This window comes from Loxodonta africana, chromosome 4 (assembly GCF_030014295.1).
Source record: "Loxodonta africana isolate mLoxAfr1 chromosome 4, mLoxAfr1.hap2, whole genome shotgun sequence".
Classification (NCBI taxonomy): domain Eukaryota; kingdom Metazoa; phylum Chordata; class Mammalia; order Proboscidea; family Elephantidae; genus Loxodonta; species Loxodonta africana.
In genome coordinates, this window is record NC_087345.1 from 141951688 (window position 1) to 141975866 (window position 24179).

At 38.3% G+C, this 24179-nt stretch overlaps 1 protein-coding gene across 9 annotated transcripts in view; it reads left to right on the forward strand.

Annotated features, from left to right (window-relative positions):
* The window catches only part of LOC104845975 (chromatin remodeling regulator CECR2), a 172668-nt gene that overhangs the window by 101378 nt on the left and 47111 nt on the right, over nt 1-24179 (forward strand). For 8 of the 9 annotated variants that reach the window (XM_064284793.1, XM_064284795.1, XM_064284796.1 and 5 more), the window contains 4 exons: nt 5943-6037; nt 21538-21721; nt 23120-23259; nt 24001-24105. In XM_064284793.1, the coding sequence (XP_064140863.1) occupies nt 5943-6037; nt 21538-21721; nt 23120-23259; nt 24001-24105 (524 nt within the window). The other variant, XM_064284797.1, reaches the window with a different exon arrangement.

Genomic DNA, 24179 nt, shown 5'->3' on the forward strand with positions numbered 1-24179 from the left:
AGCAAAACCCAGGTTCACTGGGGAGAAGTTTCTTACCAGCCCTATTTAACCTTCTCACCACAGCTGGGTAGAAGAACAAGCTCATTTGATTTTTTTTTTACCAAATTAAGATAGGGATTATCAGTTTTTGCTGAAAACTATGGTTGAATCAGCACGAAAGCCTATTTACTGAGGCAGGCAGAAAAATATGTAGTGAAACAACTTTGATTTTCTTTCCTTTTTTTTTTTTTTTTAAATTAACTTCAGGTTCACAGATTTTATTAATCATTGTCCTTGATTCATGACACATTCTCCTCATAGGTCTGTGAATGTTTCTCCTTAGCTCATTTATAAATAATTTTAAAATAATCATCATCTGGAAATACTATCTAAAAAGAAACTAGAAAGTCATGAATATCTGTGTGCTTTTCTTCCATCCTGCCTCCTGCCACCCATGAGTATTTTTTAAAAATCCACTTAAGAGATTGAAAAATTACCTTCACTTCATTGGTGAAAACATAGATTTGTTATGCAAATTAATAATTCACCTATTGGGCATGTATTTAAGATGAATAATTCTTATACTTTGAAAATCTATTTATGGGTTTAAGGATAATTTTATGTCTTTTGACCACGTCACTCTTAACCTTTGTAGGTCTTGATTTTGATTTTATCATTAAAGTTCCAGCTTAGCTCTGCAATCCTGCTGGTTATTTGGGGGCAATAATAAAAAGATATTGCCAACTGATATTGTTTGAAACATGGTGTAGCCAGAAATTTTATAATAAGACTTCACATTCTTTCTGGTTTCTAAATAGACTTATTGGTAGAAACGACATTCTTCTATAAGGAGAATATGAGCTACTCTTCCCACCAGTGACAACTAGTCTTATATTTAGAGTAGATTATTTAGCAGTTTATTTATATTTAATTTTCTCAGTATATTTTAATGAGTTTCAGAGCTAGAGGCATGAACTGTAAACTCCACAGATTTTGATTACTAAGCTTTGTCTGCATGATTTAATTACAATCATATATTAATGCTAGTGTTTTTAGATAAACAAGGGGCTTTGGCTGTTCCTGAGATTATCCTTTGAGTATGTTCTGTGTTACAATGTAAGGATTTAATTCAGAGCCCTACCTATGTCAGAAATGAAGTTGATTTGAGACTTCCTCTTGTGCTTGAGAGAATTTTAGGTCTATGGCATTATGAGGCTGTGTCCTGTCACTTCTGCTGATCAATACGCTTGTGTTTTTTGTTAGTTAAACCAGTGTTTATTCATCGTCCTCATATCCTCAACACCTTCCATCCCTATTCCCCCAGCTGCTGCCTTACTGCAGTCTCTGACCTTTTATTTTCCAGACCAACACCTCCCAAACTATAATGCTTTTGTTAAAATGCAGACTCTAGTTTCAGTATGTTTTATGTGGGACCTGAAGTGCTGTGCTTCCAGGTGATACTGTCACTCCCACACAGTCCCTGCCTCCAGTACCCTGCCCAGCCATTCTGCATTCTGCTCTCAGAACTGTTTTTCTGAGACAGAGATCTGGTCGTGTTGGCACATCGGAGTAAAATCCCCACTCTTCAGTGTTGTTTTCAGAGAAGGTCCCTATGGAAGAGACTTTGCCTGCCTTGCCATCCTCATCTACCTTTCTGTGATCACTCCCTATACGTGAACAAACCCAGCCTGCCCCTGGTGAAGCGATGCTGGTAGGAGGGGAAATGTAATTAGAACTGTCCTTAGCGAGCACCCGGTTTTTTTTTTTTTTTTTTTTTTTAAACCCTAGCCAGAAGAGAAGATGTGTGAGTGGGAGGCTGGAGACAAACAGAAAGGGAATTGTAGTATAGCTTGAACTTTTTCATAGATTGTGCAGTCTGCTCCATAGCTCCATAGTATGATTGTTTTATAAAATTAATGTTTTTCATTATTTACCATAAAAGAAAATTGATCCCATAAGTGGATAGGGAAACCCTGGTGGCCTAGTGGTTAAGAGCTACTACAGCTGATAACCAAAGAGGTGGGCAGTTTGAATCCACCAGGCGTTCCTTGGAAACCCTATGGGGCAGTTCTGCTCTGTCCTTTAGGGTCACTATGAATCAGAGTCGACCCGACAGCAGCAGATTTGGTTTTGGTTTTTTAAGTGGGTGTATGCTATGTTCAGCCTGTTACTTCTGGGAATCATACCACGCTGCCACGAACTCAAGGCTAGGAAACATAAATGGCTCAGTTCGATTTTGTGCTAAAATTTCTCTGAGGCACACTTCTTGCAGTCCCCACCTCAGGGAAGCCTTTCTAGCTCTTATCTCCTCAAATGTGGTTTTTATTATAGTTTAATTTGGTACTCCTTCTCTTTGGAAGCTCTGTGGGGTGGTTCTCTGTCCTATAGGGTTCCTATGAGTCAGAATTGACAACGGGTTTTTTTTTTTTTTTTTTCTTTTCTCTCTTTAAAAACACCCACCACCCACTCCCTTTGCTGTCGGGTGGATTCTTACAGCGACCCTATATGATGAGTAGAACTGCCCCCATAGCTTTTCAAAGGCTATAAATCTTTACAAAAGCAAATGGCAATATCTTTCTCTACGTGGAGCAGCTGGTGGGCTCGAACCACGAACATTTAGTTTAGCAGTGGAGCTAACCACTGTTTCACCAGGGCTCCTTTTAAAAACACTAGGAGACATCAGTTAATTAGTGCATAATTCAAGAATCACTCTGTGCATCTAATTTATACCTGTGAGGGAAGGAGACAGCACATGGACCAGTAGAAATGTTTAACAATGTATCACGATGCTAAAGGAATTGCTGGAGGAACCCGCTAACTGGACTTCATTTAGGTGGACTTCATGGATTCAACTTTTCATGTAAAGGACTGCGGTATGGTTCGGTAAAAGGGAGGAGGGGAGGAATTTTTGCATAGGAAGAATGGTATCTGTGAGGGCTTAGAGATAAGGTGGTAAGTGATTGAGGCAGCCGTTATAATTGTTAAAAGCCATCAGGCCTTTCTAGAATAGAGAACACAGAAGCCAGTAAGAAGCAGCTTCATTTGTGGAGAGAGCCTGATCTGGGTGGTGTAGATTTGACGTCTGGCACTGCCACTGATCTGCTCAGTGGCCTTGGAGAAGTCAGTTAACCTTTCTGGACCTAGTTTTCTTATCTTTAAATTGAGAGAGTTGAAATACTGTGATCTGTAATTCACCTTCCAGCACTAACATTGCAGTGGTTTTGACTTACTGTTCAACGAAGTGGTCTGGGACTTTTTGCTTCAGGAATTAGTTTCTGCTATAACTGCAGTTTACTTTGGAGTCTTGCCGAGGGACCAGGCTTAAAATATGAGCCGTTCAAATACTCCCTTGCCTTGCCCGTCATTTACTTCTGCTGGATCTTGAATACACACGCCTTTCTCGTCGTGCCACTGTTTCCCTTGTTCAGTATGTCCTTTAGAACCCTTCTCCTGAACTGTTCTTGCACTAATGTCACCTTGCCTCTCACCTTCTGCCAGTGGAATTCATCTTACACATAGCAGCTAGATTGGTCTCATCATGCCTCTTCTCTATTAAAATATAGTGGCTCTCCATTGTCATCCAAACAAAGGCCAAACTCATTAGCTGGGCGTTCAGTATCATCTATTAATCTTAGTTCACATTGCTCCCCTTCACATAATCTACAGAATAGTTGAGCTGGATATCCTCTTGGTGCCTTTGCTCGTGTTGTTCCTGCACCTGGTTATACTCCGCCTAGTCCCACCATTGTCACAAAGCCACGGTTTTCCCATCACAGGTGCCATGTTCTTCATGAAATCTCTCATGCTTCACACAACCAGAAGTAATCCTTTTCTTCTCAACTCCCATAGCTGCCATAGCACCTTTTCTGTACCTATTAGTGCTAATTACTTTGTTTTTATTTTCTGTACCTTCTTATCTCTCCTGACTAAACTAAGCTCCCCGGTGGGTAGGAAGTACTGTATTATCTTGTGCAGAGTGGGTACCCGGTAAATATTTGTGAATGAATGAATTAAAGTTCAGATCCTGTTTTCTGTGGTTGGTAGGGTTTCTTATTTTTTTTCTAGATAACCACTAACAAGAACATAGAAAAGAATTCTGCCCACAGGAATTAATAAATGAATATAAGAATAAGAACCATGGTGTGGGCATGTTAACAATCCTCAAGTTTGTATTTAAGACAAGCAAACAAGCAAAATGCTTGCAAGCTTGAGCCTGTCTTTTAATTTTGAATTTAATTTCCAAACAAGGCCTTTCAAGGCAATGTAAGATTCCTCTCTTTTCAGTTGAATTACCCCAAGGTAGGTTGTTTATGCCAATTAGTAAGCTTAGCAATGTTTTTTTTCCCCCCTTTGGTCTTGTGAAGTTTTTTTTTAAACAGTTACAAACTTAGAACTTTTGAATCATTTATAAAAGAGCCTTACTATTTTTTATAGTTGAAGCATACTACCCACTTTAGTACACGCTACCATATAATTCGGAGCTCTGATGGCATAGTGGTTAAGAGCTCAGCTGCTAACCAAAAGGTTGGCAATTTGAATCCACCACCTGGTCTTTGGAAACCCTATGGGGCAGTTCTACTCTGTCCAATAAGGTCGTTACGAGTCAGAATCAACTCGACAGCAGCGGGTACCGTATAATCCGATGATGGCACGCAACCACCACCACCATAAAATTTGTGTTTAGAAATTACATCTTAAGCACATGGTTCATGCCTTCAGAACCATTAATAAGATCCACGGAAGTTTGATATTTCTGTTGGTTATAGATCTGGTTATAAGCCAGTCAACCCATAACTATGGCAGACCCCTGGGAAATAATTTGCATGCAGAAGCTAGATAACATCCTAGTTGAAAGAAACTGCTGGCAAACTCCTGTAGTATAAGAATCCATGATTTAGAGCATATTCCATTATGTTAAAAAGTATTAGCTTATTTTGGGGGTTTGAGAAGAGAAGCAGAATCCCCTAAAAGTTCCCACTCTCACATTTTGTCCCAGTAGCCTCTGTTAGCTACTCTTTGTTGAGAATACTGTGCTGAGAGGAGCTAAGTCTTTGGCATTATTTCCCTAAACCCCAAGGAAGGCAAATCCATCTCACTTAGGATTAGACAATTAACATAGGCATCACCTCACTTCTCTCCAGATGATGTAAGAGTAATCTCAGATCTAGCAATCTCCTATTATCAGTCTGTTGCTCTAATTAGAAACAAAAAACCACTGCCATTGCTGTCGATTCTGTTTTGACTCATAGAGATATCCTGTAGAACAGAGTGGAACTGCCCCATAGGGTTTTCAAGGCTGTAAATCTTTGCAGAGGCAGACTGCCACATCTCCCTCCCATGAAGCAGCTGGTGGGTTCGAACTGCAGACTTTCTGGTTAGCAGCCTGGCTCTTAACCACTGTGCCACCAGGGCTCCTTATATTGGTGTAGTGTACCCAAAGTAAAAATTACCACATTGCTTTCTACCCATTCAGCTTGGTTTAAATTATAGTGGTTCTTTAAAGGTGTTGCTGATGATTTACCTTTTGGAACTGTTAAATAAAGAATACTTTATAATCAATTACATGATTGCTCCCTTATTTTTTTTTTTTGCCATTAAAATAGAAACCAGTACAGCATATTTATATAAATTAAGCTCTTTGACAGTTAATGCAGCTAGCATTGATTTATAGAAAGAAATATATATGTTTCTTCTTGTATGCAGGTAATAGGAATGGGGCTTGATAAGGAGCAATGTGATAAATATACCCCAGGGAAAAACAAAAAGCTGAACTCTAGTTTCTCTTCTAGCAGCAGCTTTGAGAGGAAGGGCAGGACTGCTCCATGACAAGCAGTTCTAATACACTGACCATTAAGTTACTTGGGGCTTTTGAGGGGGGTAGGGGATGACAGAGAGATTTAAGAAATCTCTGTCTGTGCTTGTCAGTCTCAGTCTCAGTCTCTCTCTCTCTCTCTCTCTCTCAGGAGTTAGAAGCTGCTCTTCACAGAGATGATGTGGAGTTTATCAGTGACCTGATCGCCTGCCTGCTTCAGGGCTGCTATCAAAGAAGAGATATCACGTGAGTAACCCTGATCTTACTAAGTATTTGTTGCAAAGGAAACTAATTAGCCCAGCCATAGTGATGTTTCCTGATTTTTAGCCGGTAAGTAACTGCATAGGCTGAGTACATACAAGTGGGTTCCCAGGCCCTAAATTTGGCTCATTCTGCAGTTCCATTTTTATTCCATTAAAATCTTTGAATTTATTTTGCCCTCAAAAATCTATACTATCACTTATTTTTGGATACGACAGCTAACATATTCAAGTGTAAAATTTCTTCCTCTTAATATAGACGCCTTTCTTTCTGATTTTTATTTACAGTACTGGTAAAATATTGCCTAACACATTAAAACTGGATTTTAGTACATTTCTGCTGCTCATCTATCCTCTGTTGTTCACATAACTCAGAGCCTCTAGGTTGCCTCTCCTCCTAACTGCCTAGTAGATAGCTCTGCACACCTTTGAGATGTGTAGCCATTTAGAGCGAATTTTATATATTTAGACAAAGGGGCTTCCTGACATGGCCTTTTTCCTTGTTTTGACCCTAACTTGATATTTTCCTTGCCACCTTTCTGCGCAGAACAGAACTACAGGGCAAACATGCAAAAAGCTGAGACAAACGGGTTTCTCAGTGTCTTGGCTCTCCAATACCATGCAGAGGTTTGGATTGTTATGATTTATATTTTTCAGACAATCTAAGATGGTATCTTAGATGTTTTTGTTACTAATAAATCTATTCTTAGGTCTCTTTTAGCGCCGGAAAACTTGTAGTTGCAAGGTGGGAAAGATTGTCTGAATGCCATTTTCTCAGGGTAGAAGTCTTTATTCGTTAAGGGGCAATTATTGCACCTGGACTTATAATATAGTGACTCTGTTTCCTAGAATACCCTAGTTTTTGCTAAACCAAGAATAAGAAGAAAGACATTTATCATTTTACTATTCAAACATGATAATTGCTAAGCTTTTAGTTTATTGTCTCCAGCTTTATTTTTGGTTGTAGACTTGGGAGTTTGTGGTTTTTAAGCAGTTGTAGTCATACCGTGTATGTAATTTCATATCCTGTATTTTTTTTCCTTTATAACAGTTCTTTTTCTTACAACCACCGTTTCTTAAAATGTAGTTGTCAGATAATTCAATCTGATAGATGGAATATTGTGTCTAGCTTTTAATTATTGTAAGCGTGTTGTGATATATAGTCTTTAACATGAAAGCTTGCATACTTGTTGAATTATCTTTATAGTGTATATTTCTGGAGTGAAAGCCTTTAAGATTTTTGGCAACTTGCCAGGCTGCCATCACGGAGGTTACATTTCACCCTTGAACCATCAGTGAGTTCCTGAGGGTGTCTGTCTTCTCAAACCTCATTAACTCTAGACATTGCCCACTGTATGCCAGACTCTAGGAGCTGACAGGACAAACACACTCTTCTAGCCCTCATGCAGCTTATAGACTTGTGCTAGAGTGGGAGTGGGTGTCTGCCAATGATGACAACAACGATTATGCAGTTATAAATTTAAAAATTACTGCGGTAAGTACTCTGAAGTAAAAGTATAGCATGTCAGCAGAGCATAAAACCTAGTGTGAGGAATAATTTGTGAACTCAGCCTTGACATACCTAGGCCAGTGCCTGTACATTATCAGGCCTAGTAAGTCAGTGTGTGACAGACTGTGAGTAGTGAATGAATGAATGAATGAATGAATGAATAAACCCAGCAAAAAACTGCAGGTAGGAAGAGTGGTTTCTCCCAGGCACTGAAGCAAAACTGGAGAGAAAACAGGGTCTGTGTGCTCCTTACTACTTCCCTGTGTTGAGGCTGAGTCACTCACCATTAATAATTTTATTCCTGGCCCACCTTACCTATTTTCTTTACCTGTCTGGCTGGGAATCCAAGGTGGCTGTAGCTCAGTAAGAATTGGAGCCTACTAGGCTGGGTTAAGGATTTCTCCTGAGAGCAGGAGAAATTTGTGGTTTTAAATAAGCACTGTGGAGCAGGAGGTTAAAGAAGAAGGATCAGTTAGGAGCTACTGAACTAATTAGGTCAAAGAGATGAGAAGTAGATAGTGTGAAGGGCTGTTATAAAGGTAAAATTGATTGGTTTAGTGTCTCTAATTATGAACAGTGTGATATGCAAAAAATGTGTTTTAACTTGTATTTCATTGATCATACTTCCCTTGTTCAACATCTCTTCTTAGGTTTATTGGGCATATTTGTAATGATTGTATATATGAATCTCCTGTTATATACTTGCCTCATTTCTATTGGTGTATTGGCTGAAGATCAGGCAAAAGAAATGCCAATTTAAAAAATTTAAATAATATGACAGGGAACTGTCCTCAAAGATTGTTCCATTTTATCTTTGCACAAGAGTATCTGTTTCCCTAATCCTCGTCCACTCTGGACATTGCACATAACATGCTACCCCCTTGTGTTGGTAGGACACAGTTTTATATAATGCAGTATAATCACGGGAGTGATGTTCATTTGCCATATTCTGTTAGTTAAAAACAAGTTCCACACTCATTATAGGGGAAGGAATTATGCAAGAGTGTAAGTACCAGGAGGTGTAGATAATCAGGGGCATCTCAGAAGCTGCCTGCTACACGCTTCGATATTAATTGACCATAACTTCTAGAACAAACTAAATAATATTGGTAAGATATATACATAATTGCTTGCTTCTAAGCACATTTGCTTGATTTTTAACAGTGTTTCGTAAATTCTGTGTACTTAGGTAGACTTGTGAGCAAGGACCAATTAATTGATTTTGTACAATCACACGTGGTCTTACTAAGTGCCGTATATAAAGGAATTACCAAAAAAGGGGTTTTAATTTGTCCCTTTGCCGCAGTAAATTTCTATAGCCAACTTGTTTCTAGTTAATTTTATTTCTCCCATGTCATTAGTCTCCAACATAAGAGAAAAATACATATTTAACCGAAAATAACGGATGTCCTGTGGCGTATTAATAGCTTGAATGCAGCCTCTTTCCATCAATCATTATATTTTCACTTGGGTTTATTTTATTGCTTAGTTTCCCTGTGAGGTGAAGAGGAAGAGATGGTGGGTGGTCATCTCAGCAATTAGTAAGTTCTGATTTTATAGGGAAGGAAACTAAGATTCAGAGAGCTTAAGTTACTTATCAGGTCATGTAGCCAGTTAGAAGATGAATAATTCCCATATCACCCAGCCTTTAAGGTCAGATGAACTGCGAAGAAATCACAGAATCTGAATTTTAGGCATGTAACTCAGATTTTTATATGCTCTATCTTCTTTATATTTTATATGTGATTAATATATTTTGATGGTGTAAAAAAGAAAAAAAGGTTTAAAAAATTGTCAAGTAGAGACCAGAATTCCCTTCCCATTCCTGAAGACGGAGCACAGGGATTTCAGGGAATAGCCTAGGTTTTTCTTTTTTATGTATATGTATATATACACGTCTAGAGGTAAAAATACTATTTATATACTTCAGGATGTGTATCATGTCAAAACTGGCCATGTTGGCTCATCAGTCACATCAGAATGTCCTGTTTCATTGCATCATCTGTTTCTTTTACGTCCTGCCCACAGTGTCTACCTTCGCAGACTGCACAGAGACTGGCATTTGGGAGAGACGGGAAGATTGGCTTCTAGCCGTCCACAGTGCTGAATTATAGCACTGCTTACAAATACCAGTTTCCTTCTTATCGCAACACAGTGTCAGTTACTCCTAAATGATCCCTTCTGAAATGAGGGGCTAATTTCTTAAAAACGTAACCTCGTCAAATGTCATAAAATTCCCAATCCTGTACGTGGGAGGAGAAAGGTTTTTTGTTGTTGTTTGTTTTGTTTTCTCTTCTCTTGCCAATAATTGCTTCTTTGACCTTTCTGCTACTGAAGACTATGAAACACAGAGTCTTTAGGAAGCTGAAAGAGCTCAGAGCTCTCACCATTTATTCTCCTTTGTTGTGGGGGGCGAGGTCCAGCAGCACGGGTCCTACTAGTGGTGATGATGAATTGTTCTAAAAAAAAAGACCAAAACCACGTAGACAGTGCTAGGGCCAGAAAGCAAGCAAGCAATTAATGCCAACATTCCCAAGCCACGTCCTGCCAAACACTCTTTGAGATGTCCATGAGTATTGTACAAAACATAATCAATAATTTTTACTTGCATTTTTTAAAAAAAGGATAGGACATGTGAAACAAAAGTGTTTCTGGATGGCCAAATAAGTTTGGGGACCAGTGGCCCTAAGATTCTTGATTAGTGGTCTGGGGTGAGGTTTAGGCTTCACTTTTTTGTTTTTTTTTTTTTTAATTTTTATTGCACTTTAAGTGAAAGTTTACAAATCAAGTCAGTCCCTCACACAAAAACTTATATACACCTTGCTACATACTCCCAGTTGCTCTTCCCCTAATGAGACAGCCCGCTCCCTCCCTCCACTTCTAACCCCCTCTACCCTCTCATCTCCCCTCCAGGGAGGAGATGCCAACATAGTCTCAAGTGTCTAGGCTTCAGTATTTTAAAAGCTTGTTATTGAAGTATAATACACACAGAAAAATGTACACTTCTTAAGCATACAACGCAATGAGTTTTCACAAGCTGAATGTACCCGTATAACGAGCACCATACCATGAAAGGCCATTATTACGGATTCTACTTTTTGCGTTAAAAGTAATTGCTTAAAGTGGTAAGTTGTTTTGTCCCACCACTGATGATCCACTTCAGTGTAGAATGAACGCAGGTCTCTGGGTGGTGCACATGGTTAAATGCTCAGCTACTAACCAAGAGGCTGGCAGTTTGAATCCACCCAAGGTACCCAGAGACACCTCAGAAGAAATGCCTGTTGGTCTCCTTTGAAAAGATCACAGGCATTGGGGGAAAAAAAGAAGGTATGGAATGAATGCATGCTCATTATTCTCTCAAATTGTACTTTTCATTCCATCTTAAAGATGGAAATTTGGGTAAATGAATGGTTACCTTTTCTGGCGCTAAGATTTAACTATTATGTGATGCTTAGAAAGTTACTGCTTCCTGCGTTGTTCAACGTTTTGCCCAAGCTTGTATGCATACACATGCTGGACAATGAATAAGGAAGACCAAAGAGGAATTGATGCCTTTGAATTATGATGTTGGCAAAGAATATTGACTATACCATGGAATACTAGAAGAATGGAGAAGTTTGTCTTGGAAGAAGTATAGCCAAGAGTGCGCCTTGGAAGTGAGGGTGGCGAGACTTTGTCTCACATACTTTGGACATGTGACCGGTCCCTGGAGAAGGACATCCCACTTGGCAAAGTAGAGGGTCAGTGAAAAAGAGGAAGACCCTTGACGAGGTGGATCGACACAGTAGCTGCAATAGCAGGCTCAAATACAGCAACGATCATGAGGATGGCGCAGGTCCGGGCAGTGTTCTATTGTTTTACTTAGGGTCGCTGTAAGTCGGAACTGACTTGACAGCACCTAACAGCAACAACAACAACAAGGAAGTTACTTAATCTCTTTAATAACTTGCCTCATCTGTAAAATTGAAATAACAATGTCCAATTTTTTTGTTAGGGTTAAGTGGAATAACTTGTGACAAGCCTTAGAATAGTATCTAGCTGTTACTAAGTAATCACCTGCCATTATCAGGTGCAGAAACATCCTCATTCATTTCTGCACATGCTTTGACGCAGGCACCTTTCCACCTCTTACCCACCGTGGATTGCATGTTTTAAAAACGAGCCAGCAAACTTCTCCTGTATAGGGCCAGATAGTAAAACTAAGGCTTTGAGGCTTATATGGTCTCTGTCGTGCCTACTCAGCTCTGTTATTGTACGGCAAAAACAGCATAGATGATAGATAAACTAATGACTGTAGCTATGTTTTAATAAAACCTTATATAGAGACATTAAAATTTGAATTTCATATAATTTTCACGTATCATAAAATATTCTTTTGTTTTCAACCTTTTTAAAATGTAAAAACTGTTCTTATCTTAAACTGTCAGAATCATTCTTAGCTCAAAGACTGTACAGAAACATATATTGGAAGGGATTTGGCCCTCTGGCCAGAGTTTGTCGACCCCTTATTTGGAAAATTGAATAGGTTGCTATTCTAGTTCTACTCATTCAATCTAATCTTTAAACTGGTATGTGGAACCCACGTTACTGTGAAATTATATTCTCCAGCCTGAGATTTGTATCCTTTTAGGACAGCGTAATAAATACTGCGGTCTGCTTGTGGTAGGGTATTGCTTTATTAACTGCTTAAATAGCATGCCCTAGCAGCAGGTCTGATTTCTCCAGATTCCTGTCTTAATCTCCATGTATTGATGAACATAACCACTGTTTTGAGATACCTGAAATGTAATATGAAAATATCTGACTTCCACTGGTGAAAAACTACACAGATACTATTAAAATTAATGTGATTTGTTGCCTGTATTCATAGGGGGAGGAAATGTAAGATTTTAGCAATGTTGTGTGCCATTAACTCAATCCCAACTCATAGGGACCTTATGAGGCAGAATAGAACAGCCCACAGGGTTTCCTAGACTGTAATCTTTATGGGAGCAGAGTGCCAGGTCTTTTCTCCCCAGAAGCCGCAGGTGGGTTTGAACCTTTCAGTTTGTAGCAGAGCACTTGACCATTGTGCCATCAGGGCTCCTTAAGATTTCAGTTATAAGTTAGCCGAGATGAAAATATAATATTGTTTTCTCAGCCAAGTTCACCAGCCACCTGAACTTCTACTTTAAAAAGTTTTCCAAATCTTAGTTTACTCTGAAGTTCAGAATCAACATCTCAGAAGTGAAAGAAACCTTAGATATTATCTAGTACAGTTTTTTCTTTTTATGGACTAGGAAACTGAAGCTGTAGCTAATAGCAAAACTGGTTCAAGTACCCAAGCTGTTTGACTCTCGTTTCCATGTATGTTCAACTGCACTTTGTGGTGATATTCACTCTCACATACGTCTCAACAGTCTCTGAATGTGGCAGTAGGGTTCAGTGGCAAATCTTTGCTTTGGCTAGTTTTTATTTATATTAAGGAATTTGTTGTACCTTAGACACATGTAGAGTAGAATTTCAAAAGTTATTCAAAAATTCTTTCATTTTCTTGCCCACCACCCCCCCCGCCCCCAGAGCGATGTCTTAATGGGTAGTGGATTCCCCATGATCCCACCTCTGTGCTTTGTGTAATCCCTTCCCCTCCAGTGTGGGTAAGTTCTCTGACTTGCTTCTAACCAATGGAATGTAGCACAGGTGATGGGATGTCACACCCATGATTGTTATGTTATAAAATGCCACCAGACCTACCAGATATTCTCCTTGTTGGTTTGGTGAAGTGAGATGGTATGTTGGAAAAGCCCACATGGCTAGGAACTGCAGGTGTCCTCCAAGAACTGGTAAATGTATGCAACTGTATATATTATCATAGATAAATCATATCAAAAAAACAATGTTGGGAAGAAAAAGCAAGTCACAGAAGAATACAATAAAGGCAGTGAGTAACACAATTTAGGCAAATGATATAGCTGGTAAGAAGCTAGGGATAAGCACACATGGTAGCGTATAAGGCAGCGATTCTCAAACCTTAAGGAGCATCAGAATCACCTCAAGACTTGCTAAAACAGGAATTGCTGGGCCCCACCACAGTCTATCTAATTCAGTAGTCTGGATGGGGCCTGAGAATTTGCATTCCTTACAAGCTGCAGGTGATGCTGATGCTGCTGGTCTAGGAGCACACTTTGAGAATACCGCTAATCTAAGGTGCCGTTGCCTGAATTTGATGGTGGACACGTGGGTGCCTATTTTATCCTCTTGCATTTTGGGGAATTCTTTGCCACCACCCCCTCACTGAAACACCAAAACCAAACCCACTGCTGTTGAGTCAGTTCTGACTCATAGCAACCCGGTAGGACAGAGTAGAACTGCCCCATAGAGTTTCCAAGGAATGCCTGGCGGATTTGAACTGCCAAGGTCTTGGTTAACAGCTGTAGCATTTAACCACTATGCCACCAGGGTTCTTCCCCCCCGCCCCCCGCCACACATTAGATAAGCTTAAATACAGAATTTTGATTTGTTACTGGCATTCTCTCTATCGCTTTTCCAACACTCCATATTTCTTTTCCTATATGCTTTCTGGAAACCCTGGTGGCGTAGTAGTTAAGTGCTATGGCTGCTGACCAAGGGCTGGCAGTTTGAATCCTCCAGGCACTCCTTGGAAACTCTATGGGGCAGTTCTACTCTGTTCTGTAGGGTCGCTATGAGTCAGACTCGACTCAATAGCACTGGGTTTGGTTTTGGTTTGTATTCTTTCTGTAGTTGGCAGTTGTAGTCATTTCGTTTTATATCAGTATTAATAAAACTATTTTAATGATTCAAAATAATTCATCAGCTGCTTTTTCAGCAGCATTTTATTTTCTTCATTGGAAGGTAGCTTAGCATTTTCAGCACTGGATTGGAAAACAGGAATTTGTGATTTGTTCTTAGCTGTCAAAGTGAAGACAGGGATTAAACCAGATTTTCTATAGCCATATAAAATTTTGTTGTTATTGTGAATTAGAGTCAATCCCTGGGTGGCGCAAATGGTTAAGCCCTGGACTACTAAGCCAAAACGTTGGCAGTTCAATCCCACTTAGAGGTGCCTCGGAGGATAGGCCTGGCACTCTTCTTTGAAGGTCACAGGCTTGAAAATGCTGTGGAGCAGTTCCACTCTGTTCACATGTCGTCACCATGTGTCAGGATATAAAAATAAAAAAACCCAAACCCGTTGCTGTCAAGTCGATTCTACCTCGTAGGGACCCAAGGAGTGCCTGCTGGACTGGAACTGCCAACCCTTTGGCTAGCAGCCATAGCTCTTAACTGCTGTGCCACTCTCCATGAAATACTCATTGTGTCTTCCACTCTAGACATTCATCAAAATTATAGGTTTAAATTTTTCAGGGTTAATTATCTAATACTATGTTATGAATTCCCAAATTGAGGTCACTTAAAAATAAACATAAGTGTTTTGGGGTTCCATCCGCATTGTTTTAGAAGATTATTTTTATGGAAATTACAATTCCTCTGTTAGATAGGCTGATTTATGTAAACTCATCTTTATTGAGATAGAATTTAGGAAGTGTAGATGAATTTTGACAAGTGGATGCACCCATGTGATCATCATCCTACTCAAGATAATAGAATATTTCTATCTTCCCAAAAAGTTCCCTTGTGTCCCTTTGCAGTAAATCTTCCCAGCACAAACAGCATACCCTGCTGGGTAACCGCTGATCTGATTTTTATCACTCTAGGTTAGTTATACCTATTCTAGAACAGTGTATGAATGGGATCATACAGTGTATACTCTTGGTCCAGCATAATGTTTGTGTGGAGATGCATTCATACTGCTGTGACTGTGGTATCAGTAACATTGTCATCGAGTCTATTCCAACTCATAGTGACCCTTACAGGACAGAGTAGAACTGCCCACATAGGGTTTCCACGAAGTACTGGTGGATTCCAACTGCTGACCTTGTGGTTAGCAGCTGAGCTCTTAACCACTGTGCCACCAGGGCTCTGTGGTATCAGTAGTCCCTCTTGCCTCCTTTTTAAAGAGGCTAAATAGTATTCCAATGTAAAAATATACCACAGTTTGTCTTTTTGCTTGTTAATGGACTTTAGATGACTTCCAGGTTTTAGCTGTCACAAGTATAGCTTTTATGAACACTTGAACACAAATCTTTGTGTGGGTGTGTGTTTGATTTCACTTAGGAATTGCTGGATTATATGTTAAGTGTATGTTTAACTTTAAGAAATTGCCAAACTATTTTCATTTACTTTCCCACTGGCAACATGTGGGCAGTCCAGTTGCGCCACATCTTTGCCAACATACGCTGTTTTTTAATTTTAGCCAGTTTTTAATTTAACCCATTCTGTTGTGTATAAAGTGGCATTTCGTTGTGGTTTCAGTTTGTTTTCGTGATGATTCGTTTCGTTGAGCATTTATTCATGTGCTTGGTGCCCATTACTATATCTTATTTTGCAAAATGTCTGCTCAAGTTTGTTGCTCATTTTTTCCTTTCTTTTGAGTTGTTAGAATTCTTTTTATATTCTGGATAAAGGTTTTTATGTCTCCTGGTCTGTAGCTTGCCTTTCTGTTTGTTTGACAAGTGTGTTTTGAAGAATGGCAAGTTGTTAGTTTCAGTGAAGTCCAGTTTATCATATCTTTTCCTATTGTTTTCATACCTTTCGTTTCCTGTGTAAGAAGTAGTACCTACCAGAGTTTTCCTTCAGAAGTTTTGTAGTTTCAGCCTTTTACATTTAGCATTATGACGCATTTTGAGTTAGTATGTGTATATAGTGTAAGATAGGCCTGTGTTCATTTCTTCCTTACACATATCCTGTTACAACACCATTTGTTGAAAACATTGTTATTTTCCCATTGTCATAATTCAGTTTTCCATATGTGTATCAGTCCATTTCTGGACCCTTTGCCCTGTTTCGTTCACTGATCTATATGTCTCATACGAGTACCAGATTGTCTTGATTGTAGACCGTTATAGTTAGTCTTTAAATTGGGTAGTAGTTCTTCAACCATGTCCTTTTCTAAAACTAAATTGGTGGGGGAGGGGCTGGTCTAGCTCCTTTGCATTTCCATGTAAATTTTAAATCAGCTTATCAGTTTAAAAAAAAAAAAAAAAAAAGCCCTCCTGTGGAGTGGACATCTTAAACAATATTGAATCTTCTAATCGTGAGTGTAGTATATATCTCTACATTTATTTATCTTTAATTTCAGCTATATTTTGTGGTTTTCAGTGTAAAATTATTGGACATCTTTGTATTTGTTCCTAAGTATATTTTTTGATACATTGTAAATGGAATTATTTGAAAATTTTTGTTTCCTGACTTTACTTGCTTGTAATAGAAATACGATTAATTTTGTATAGTGAACTTATTTCGTGCAATGTTTTAGAAACATTTTTTTCTGAAGTAAAATTCCCATTACATAAAATTAATCATTTTAAAGTGAACATTTCAGTGGTATTTAGTACATTCACAGTGTTGTGCAACCACCATCTATATCTTTTTCCTAAACATTTTCATCACCCCAAAAGGAAACTTGGTACACATGAAGCAGTTCTTTCCCATTCCCCCAGTCCCTGGTAACCACTAATCTGCATTTTGTGTTTATGGATCTGCCTATTTTGAATGTTTCATATAAGCAGCCTTTTGTGTCTGGCTTCCTTCACTTAGCATAATATTTTCGAGGTTCATCTATGTTGTGGCATGTATCAGTACTTCATCTCTTTTTATGATCGAATTGAATTCCATTTTATGGATATACCACGTCTTGTTTATCCATCCATATGTCAGTGGATATTTGGGTACTTCTGCCTTTCAGCCATTGTGAATAGTGCCGCTGTGAACATGCATGTACGTGTATTTGTTGGAGTACCAGTTTTAAATTATTTTGGCTATATACCTAGGAGTGGAATTGCTAGGTCATACGGTAATTCTGTGTTTAACTTTTTGGGAAACCTCCTAACCTTTTACACAGTGGCCACACCATTTTATAGTCCTACTAGCAATGTACGAGGGTTCTAATTTTTCCATATCCTCACCAACACTTGTTTGCTTTTTTTTATTATTATATATATCCATCCCTCGTGTGCTAAATTCACTTTTTAGTTCTTGTTTTATTGTAAATTTCTGAGGATTTCTTCTACATAGTCTGTGAATAAGGACAATTTTCCTTTTTCCCTCCATCTTATTCTACCCTTTTACTGTTAGTATTTGTATACTTAAATTGCATTTCGTAGGTAACATAAAACTGAGTCTTTTTTTTTTTTTACACTCATTGTGAGAATATGTGCCTTTTTATTGGGGGTGTTTAGTCCATTTACATTTAAAGTATACAACTTAGTGGTTTTCAGTGTATTCACAAAATTATGCAACCATCACCACTGTCTAATGCAAGAACATTTTTATCACCTGTTAGCAGTCTCTCCTCATTCCTCTCAACCCCTAATCTCTGGCAGTCACTACTCTACTTTCTGTCTCTAGATTTTCCTGTTCTAGACATTTCATATAAATTGAAGGATATAATATGTGACCTTTTGTGTTTGTCTTCTTTCACTTAGCATAATATTTTCAAGATTCATCCATGTTGAATCGTGAATCAGTATTTCATTTTTTATCACACAATAAAAGCCCATTGTACAGAAATACCACGTTTTATTTATCTATTTATCAGTAGTTAGATATTTGAATTGCTTCCACTTTTTAGTTGTTATAAACAGTGTTTCTTTGAACAGTTGTGTATGAGCTTTTGTGTGGATGTATGCTTTCCTTTCTCTCAGATATATACCTAGGAGTAGAATAGCTAGGTCACATGCTAACTCTATGTTTAACTTTTTGAAGAATTGCCAGAGAATTTCCAAGGTAGCTATACCATTTTACATCCCAGCCAGCAACGTATTAGGGCTCTAATTTCTGCACAATGTAATCAACATTTAAAAAAAAAAAAAAATTATAGCCATCCTAGTGTGATGGGTATGAAGTGACATCTCCTTGCGGGTTTTCATTTGCATTTCCCAAGTGACTAATGATGAGCCTATTTTCTTGTGCTTTTTTCTGCTTTTTGTTTCTTTGCTGTTCCTTAAGTGCTTTCTTTTGGCTTAAATTTTTTTTTTTTTTTTTAAGCATTTCACTGTATTTGATCCGTTGGGTCCTTCACTTTTTATTCTTTTTTTAAATTTTTATTATTTATTAGTGGTCGTTCCAGAACTAACAACATGCATCCTTAAGTTAGCAGAGGCTGTTCAGAATTCATTGTGCCTCTTTATACTTTACACCTGACACTTAGACATTGCACTCGCCCAAATAGTATTTAGGATTCCATTTAAAAAAAAAAAAAAGTTCTTTGTTTTTTATTTTGATTACTTTTTATTAGTTTTCTAGGTTGTTCAACATAATCAGTCATAAACACATGTAAAATCTGTTATATACATATTTATCTGCTAAAAGATATTTTGTATTGATTTTTTACTTTTCATATTTTCCTTTAATTTGAAATAGCCATGATTTTTAACTTATCCTGGCCATTTCAGATACACTGGATATGGTAGCCACTGTTTGATGGCACTGGGTTTTATATAGTCCTAGAGAAGAGCTATTAATTATTTTATGTTCTTCAAGAATAAGCACTTTATCAACTACTTTTATAGAGTCTTATACTTTTAGCTTTATTCCAACCAAAGTCTTTCTTTTCAGAATCCGATACTAAAGTTAAATTGGCTTAACTAATGTATATTGTGTATTTCATTTGCTTCACTTTTTTTTTTCTTCACAAATAGCTGTAGCAAATGGGAAAACATAATTTTATTTTTCACCTTTTGCTGAACATGATGCCATGCTTTTACTGCTGCCCTGAAAGTAGGCTATAGTTGCCCTTCCTTGTCTCCAACGCATTCTTCAAGACCTCAAGAGCCTTCTTTTTACCCATGATCTTCTAGAACATGTTGCAGATACTAAAATTTGTTTCCCTGTATAGTCAAGAGTTCTGGTCCTCCAGCCAGCTGAGACTTGTGTTAAAATACTTTACTCACATCGTGCCACCCTTGTCAACATTGGCTTCCCAATAAAAGCATATTCTGTCTGGAGCAAGCCGAGAATTTCTCTGCTGGGATTCTAAAAAATGAGCAGCTTAACTCGGAGTTATTTCAGATTGCCCTTGGCCAGTATCTGTGCCTTCCACAAGTCTTTTTTTTTTTTTTTCCCCCCTTCAGTTTCTAATGTTGAAAAGAAAGGGATACAGATTTATATGAAAAGAATTTTGTATATACAAGGAAATGGAATTATCTTGAATTGTAAGCCGTCAAGTACTTCTTGGTAAGGTATTAAGGAGACATCTTACTTAAGAAAACGTCTAGGAAAAGGGATGTAATTGAAACAGTAGAATAAGGCTATTGGAAAAGAATCTCAAACATGCAATTCTTTGAGACAAGTAGAGGCTTTCAGACAGACTGTAGGTACAAAGAACAACACTGTTTATACACATGCAATGTTTGTTCGACTGCTTTGTTTGTGTGCTTCCTTTGCCTCGTGTTTGAGTAAGAGAGGTCTCCCTATCGTGGCCCAGCGTGTCTTCTAAAGCATGCTCCAGCAAAGCTGCCAGTCCGGTGAAACAATCACAGTGTCACAGATTAAATACTTCGTTTTACAGCAGGAGAAACAGGCCTTGTTGTTTTGGAAACTTGGCATACGTAAGAAATTCTAGAAAACATTTGGTAGATAAGGGATTTGTTACCAAAGGAAGATTGTTGTCTTCACCGTCCTGGCTATTAAAAATTATTATTTTTTTTTTAAAAAAAGGGCATTTTATTTTTAAATTCACCATAGCCACACTATCTGCTTTTTACCACCAGTTTGAACTCCTCTTTGCCCAGCTCCTCACTCCTGAAGGGGCGCACCAGCTTCATAGGCAGTGGAGCGGGGAAGCCACTCCAAACCCGCTGAGGTTCAAGCAAGTCAGTGCTCGTGCTTCAGATGTGAATGCTGCAATCAAATCAAAATGTGGGAGTCTTAATATGTAGGATTTTTATGCTGTATCTTGGGAAGCTAACACATGCACATGTTCCCCAGTGAGGTAGTCAAGTTTTTTTTCCCTCTCTTTTAAAAAGCAAAATCTTTGATTTCTTATTCGTTACTTAATTTTTTCCATGAATCTTTCTTTTGTCTTTTTCTACAAGTATAACTACTATAGATTATAAGTCAACATGGTACATCTCTCTTTTTCAATAATTTGACAAATAGCTCCTTCAGACCCTTTTCAAATCAAGCATGAGATGAAATTATATTCCGATTCTTTAATTGTTAAGATATAGAATAACCATCTAACAATTAAATGTTATCTTACATGCAAAGTGCATTGAGGTACTGATGAAAGTACTGTTGTAGAATTGCTTATCAAACTCTATCCCAAAATGTCTGAGTTGGCTGTTGAGCTGTCTTTAAATGTTTTTTTGTAGAAAAACTGTCTTCAAATTGTAGAATATAGTATTTTGTAACATGGTCTAAAGTTTATGTACAATTGAACATAAAATCTAAGTTTCACACTGGAATAGCCCCTTGCATTCTGGAAAAGTCTTCCACCTTTTCATCTTAACTTCGAAGTATGATTTAGGCAGGACAATGAGTGTCCTTTTTGTTTGCCATCTAAATGATGGGCCTAATTTTGAACTAATCATCTATCTGAACTGCATAGAGTTTCTTTAATTGTATGAGCAAGGGTAAGGCTGTTATCTCAGTTTCACAATTTATATCTTGGGTTATCAAAACTTTTACCTATTATAGCATAGCCACCTAAAAATCCTCTTAATATGTTGATCTTCTTTGTGATTTGACAATTAAAAGACAATATGAATCTTCAGTGAGTGCCTTCCTGATACTGCTTTTCATTCCTTCCTTTCTATTTAAGATTTGTCACCTGGCAGACCATCATTTCTCTCTCCTCATTCCCTACTTGTCCTGTATTTTACATTAATATACTTTTGTGTTTGGGGCCCTTTGGTTAGGCCTCAGACATTCCACAGCTACCTAGAGGACATCATCAACTACCGCTGGGAGCTTGAAGAAGGGAAACCTAACCCTCTGAGAGAAGCCAGTTTCCAAGAACTGCCTCTTCGCACTCGTGTGGAGATACTACACCGCCTCTGTGATTATCGGCTAGATGCAGATGATGTCTTCGATCTTCTCAAGGTGCTTAACTGTCAAGGCCTTCCCCTAGAGGGAAAAAAGTCAGCAATCGAGAATGTGTTTAGAATGTAAAATCTGAAGATAATATGAGAAGCCAGAGTTTGGCATGTGTTACTACTCTTGGGGCACTTGGTTGACAATAACACTGCATGCAAAACCATGACCACTGTAGCCAAGGCAGTCTATATGGCTGTATGTTATTTAGTTTAATTTCTAGTTTGGTTTTATTTTCTTTGAGTTGCTCTGAGTCCAAGCTGACATAGGAACAATTGGAAGCGCCTATTTGCTCTCCCGAAGAAGCCCTGGTAGCACAGTGGTTAAAATACTTGGAGGCTACCCGAAAGGTAGGTCGGTGGTTTGAACTCACGAGCTGCTGCACAGGAGAAGGATGTGGTAGTCTGCTTCCCTAAAGATTTACAGCCTTGGACACCCTATGGGGCAGTTCTACTCTATCCTACAGGGTCGCTGTGCTTCAGAATTGACTCGATGACAATGGGTTTGGTTTTTTTGTAATTTGTTCTTATCAACCAAACTGCAACTAAATTAGCCTGTGGAATGTCTTTTATTCCCAAGGTCTAAATTTGATTGAACATAACTGAAATACTTATTGAAAATTCTGAGGACCTTAAACTTTCTTGTATGCTAGTTAAGTTCGTCTCCCATTCACATTACCCAAAAATGTGTTGGAGAAGAAAAATGTGGCTATCTCATCCCTCCCCTTATTCTGCTATTGCTGTTACCGATTTTAGAAGTCTGTCTCAGAGGGAGGTTGTGGGTTATTGCTTTTCATTCATAGGGAGGTCAGTTTCTAATCCTGTTCAATCAGAAATGATTAAACGTGTTGATGACTTCTCAGTTCAGCCCCGCTCATGGACATGTTATAAAAATCATTGTGTAATTTAGCACAGTCTTTGCTGAGAACTCAAGGACTTGAATAGCAGTGAGAATACAGGTCAGACCCTGGGGTAAATTGGGAGCTGTATTGCTGGAGCTCAGCTGGAATAAGAGGTTGCTGTAGGTTATGATGGAGCCACAATAGAGGATCACGTGGGACAGAGCTTCTACAACATCTTACTCTGCTCTGCTGTAATTGTCTTTCTTTTCGTAGGTGCACACATAAAGTCTGAATAAACCTAAACCAATATATAAAATGTACATCAGAATTCCTTTTGGCTACCCTTATTTTTGGTGAAATACGGAGGTGGGGAGCATTTGAAGTATTTCCATACCCTGTTCAAAGACAGTACCACCTTTCCATTCTCTCTGTTTCATATGATGTGGTTGAAAATTTTTAACATCAGGTGTGTCAGAGTATAAATTTTTTTCTCCTCATGACAGTTTTCCCCTGTTTTATTTTGTTCTCCATTTCCTCAAGCTTTTTTCTCCTATTCTTCTCCCTAGGGTCTGGATGCAGATAGTCTCCGTGTGGAACCACTGGGTGAAGACAATTCCGGGGCACTCTATTGGTATTTCTATGGAACACGAATGTACAAGGAGGACCCTGTACAAGGAAAATCCAGTGGAGAAATCTCTTTGAGCAGGTACATTCTTCAAGGGCAAGGCTCTGATAGCTATTGTATAAAAATGTCAGTAAGAGTGAATGCATTAGTAAACCTTTACCTAAAGCACAATAAAGAAAAAAAAAAAAGTAAATGCATCAGAATTCTATAGCACATTAAAAAATTTTTTTTCCTAATGGAGGAATTAGCTGTAACAGCGTGCATACAAAGAAGTGGCAAGGAGTTATAGAAAAATATAAAGGAATTATATTAATCTGTAGCCTCTCCTACCAGTGGGAAAAGATAATATCTTTTGATATGAGGTTCCTGAAGAACATCACTACCCTTAGCACAGACTGTTCTGTACAGCTAGGCTTCTTCTCAGCAGTCCATTCATTTCACTGTTACAGTTTTCATCTTTTATGGTCAGACACTGAGAATATGTTTTTTTCTACTAGAAGGACCTTAAAAAATACCGGAAGCATAAGCCTTCCTAAATGAGGAAGGGGCCTCCTTTCCGTAGCATCCCAGAAAGATACTAACCTCTTGTTTTATTTAGACTTTCTCGCTGCTGGGAGTAGTGCTCACTATTAGAAAGGTACTAGGTCTGACTCAGACTATAATATCGCAAAATATCTGTTTTCCCTAGTTCCCTGCGACTGTTGCATTTAATCCTTTTTTGGTGAGATCATAGCCAGAAATACCATAATTACTAATTCAGAAATCTTATATAACACATCAGTCCTACGCCCGAACATTTCTGTTTATTATACTATTTATCAGGGAAAGTGAAGGACAAAAAAATGTCTCAAATGTTCCTGGAAAAACAGGAAAAAGAAGAGGAAGACCTCCAAAACGGAAAAAACTGCAGGAGGAGATTACGGTGAGGTAAGAAAATTGTTAGTCTGTGATTACTGGACAAGACCTTAGATTTTATGTGTTCCATCACCCCTGCCTTTTGG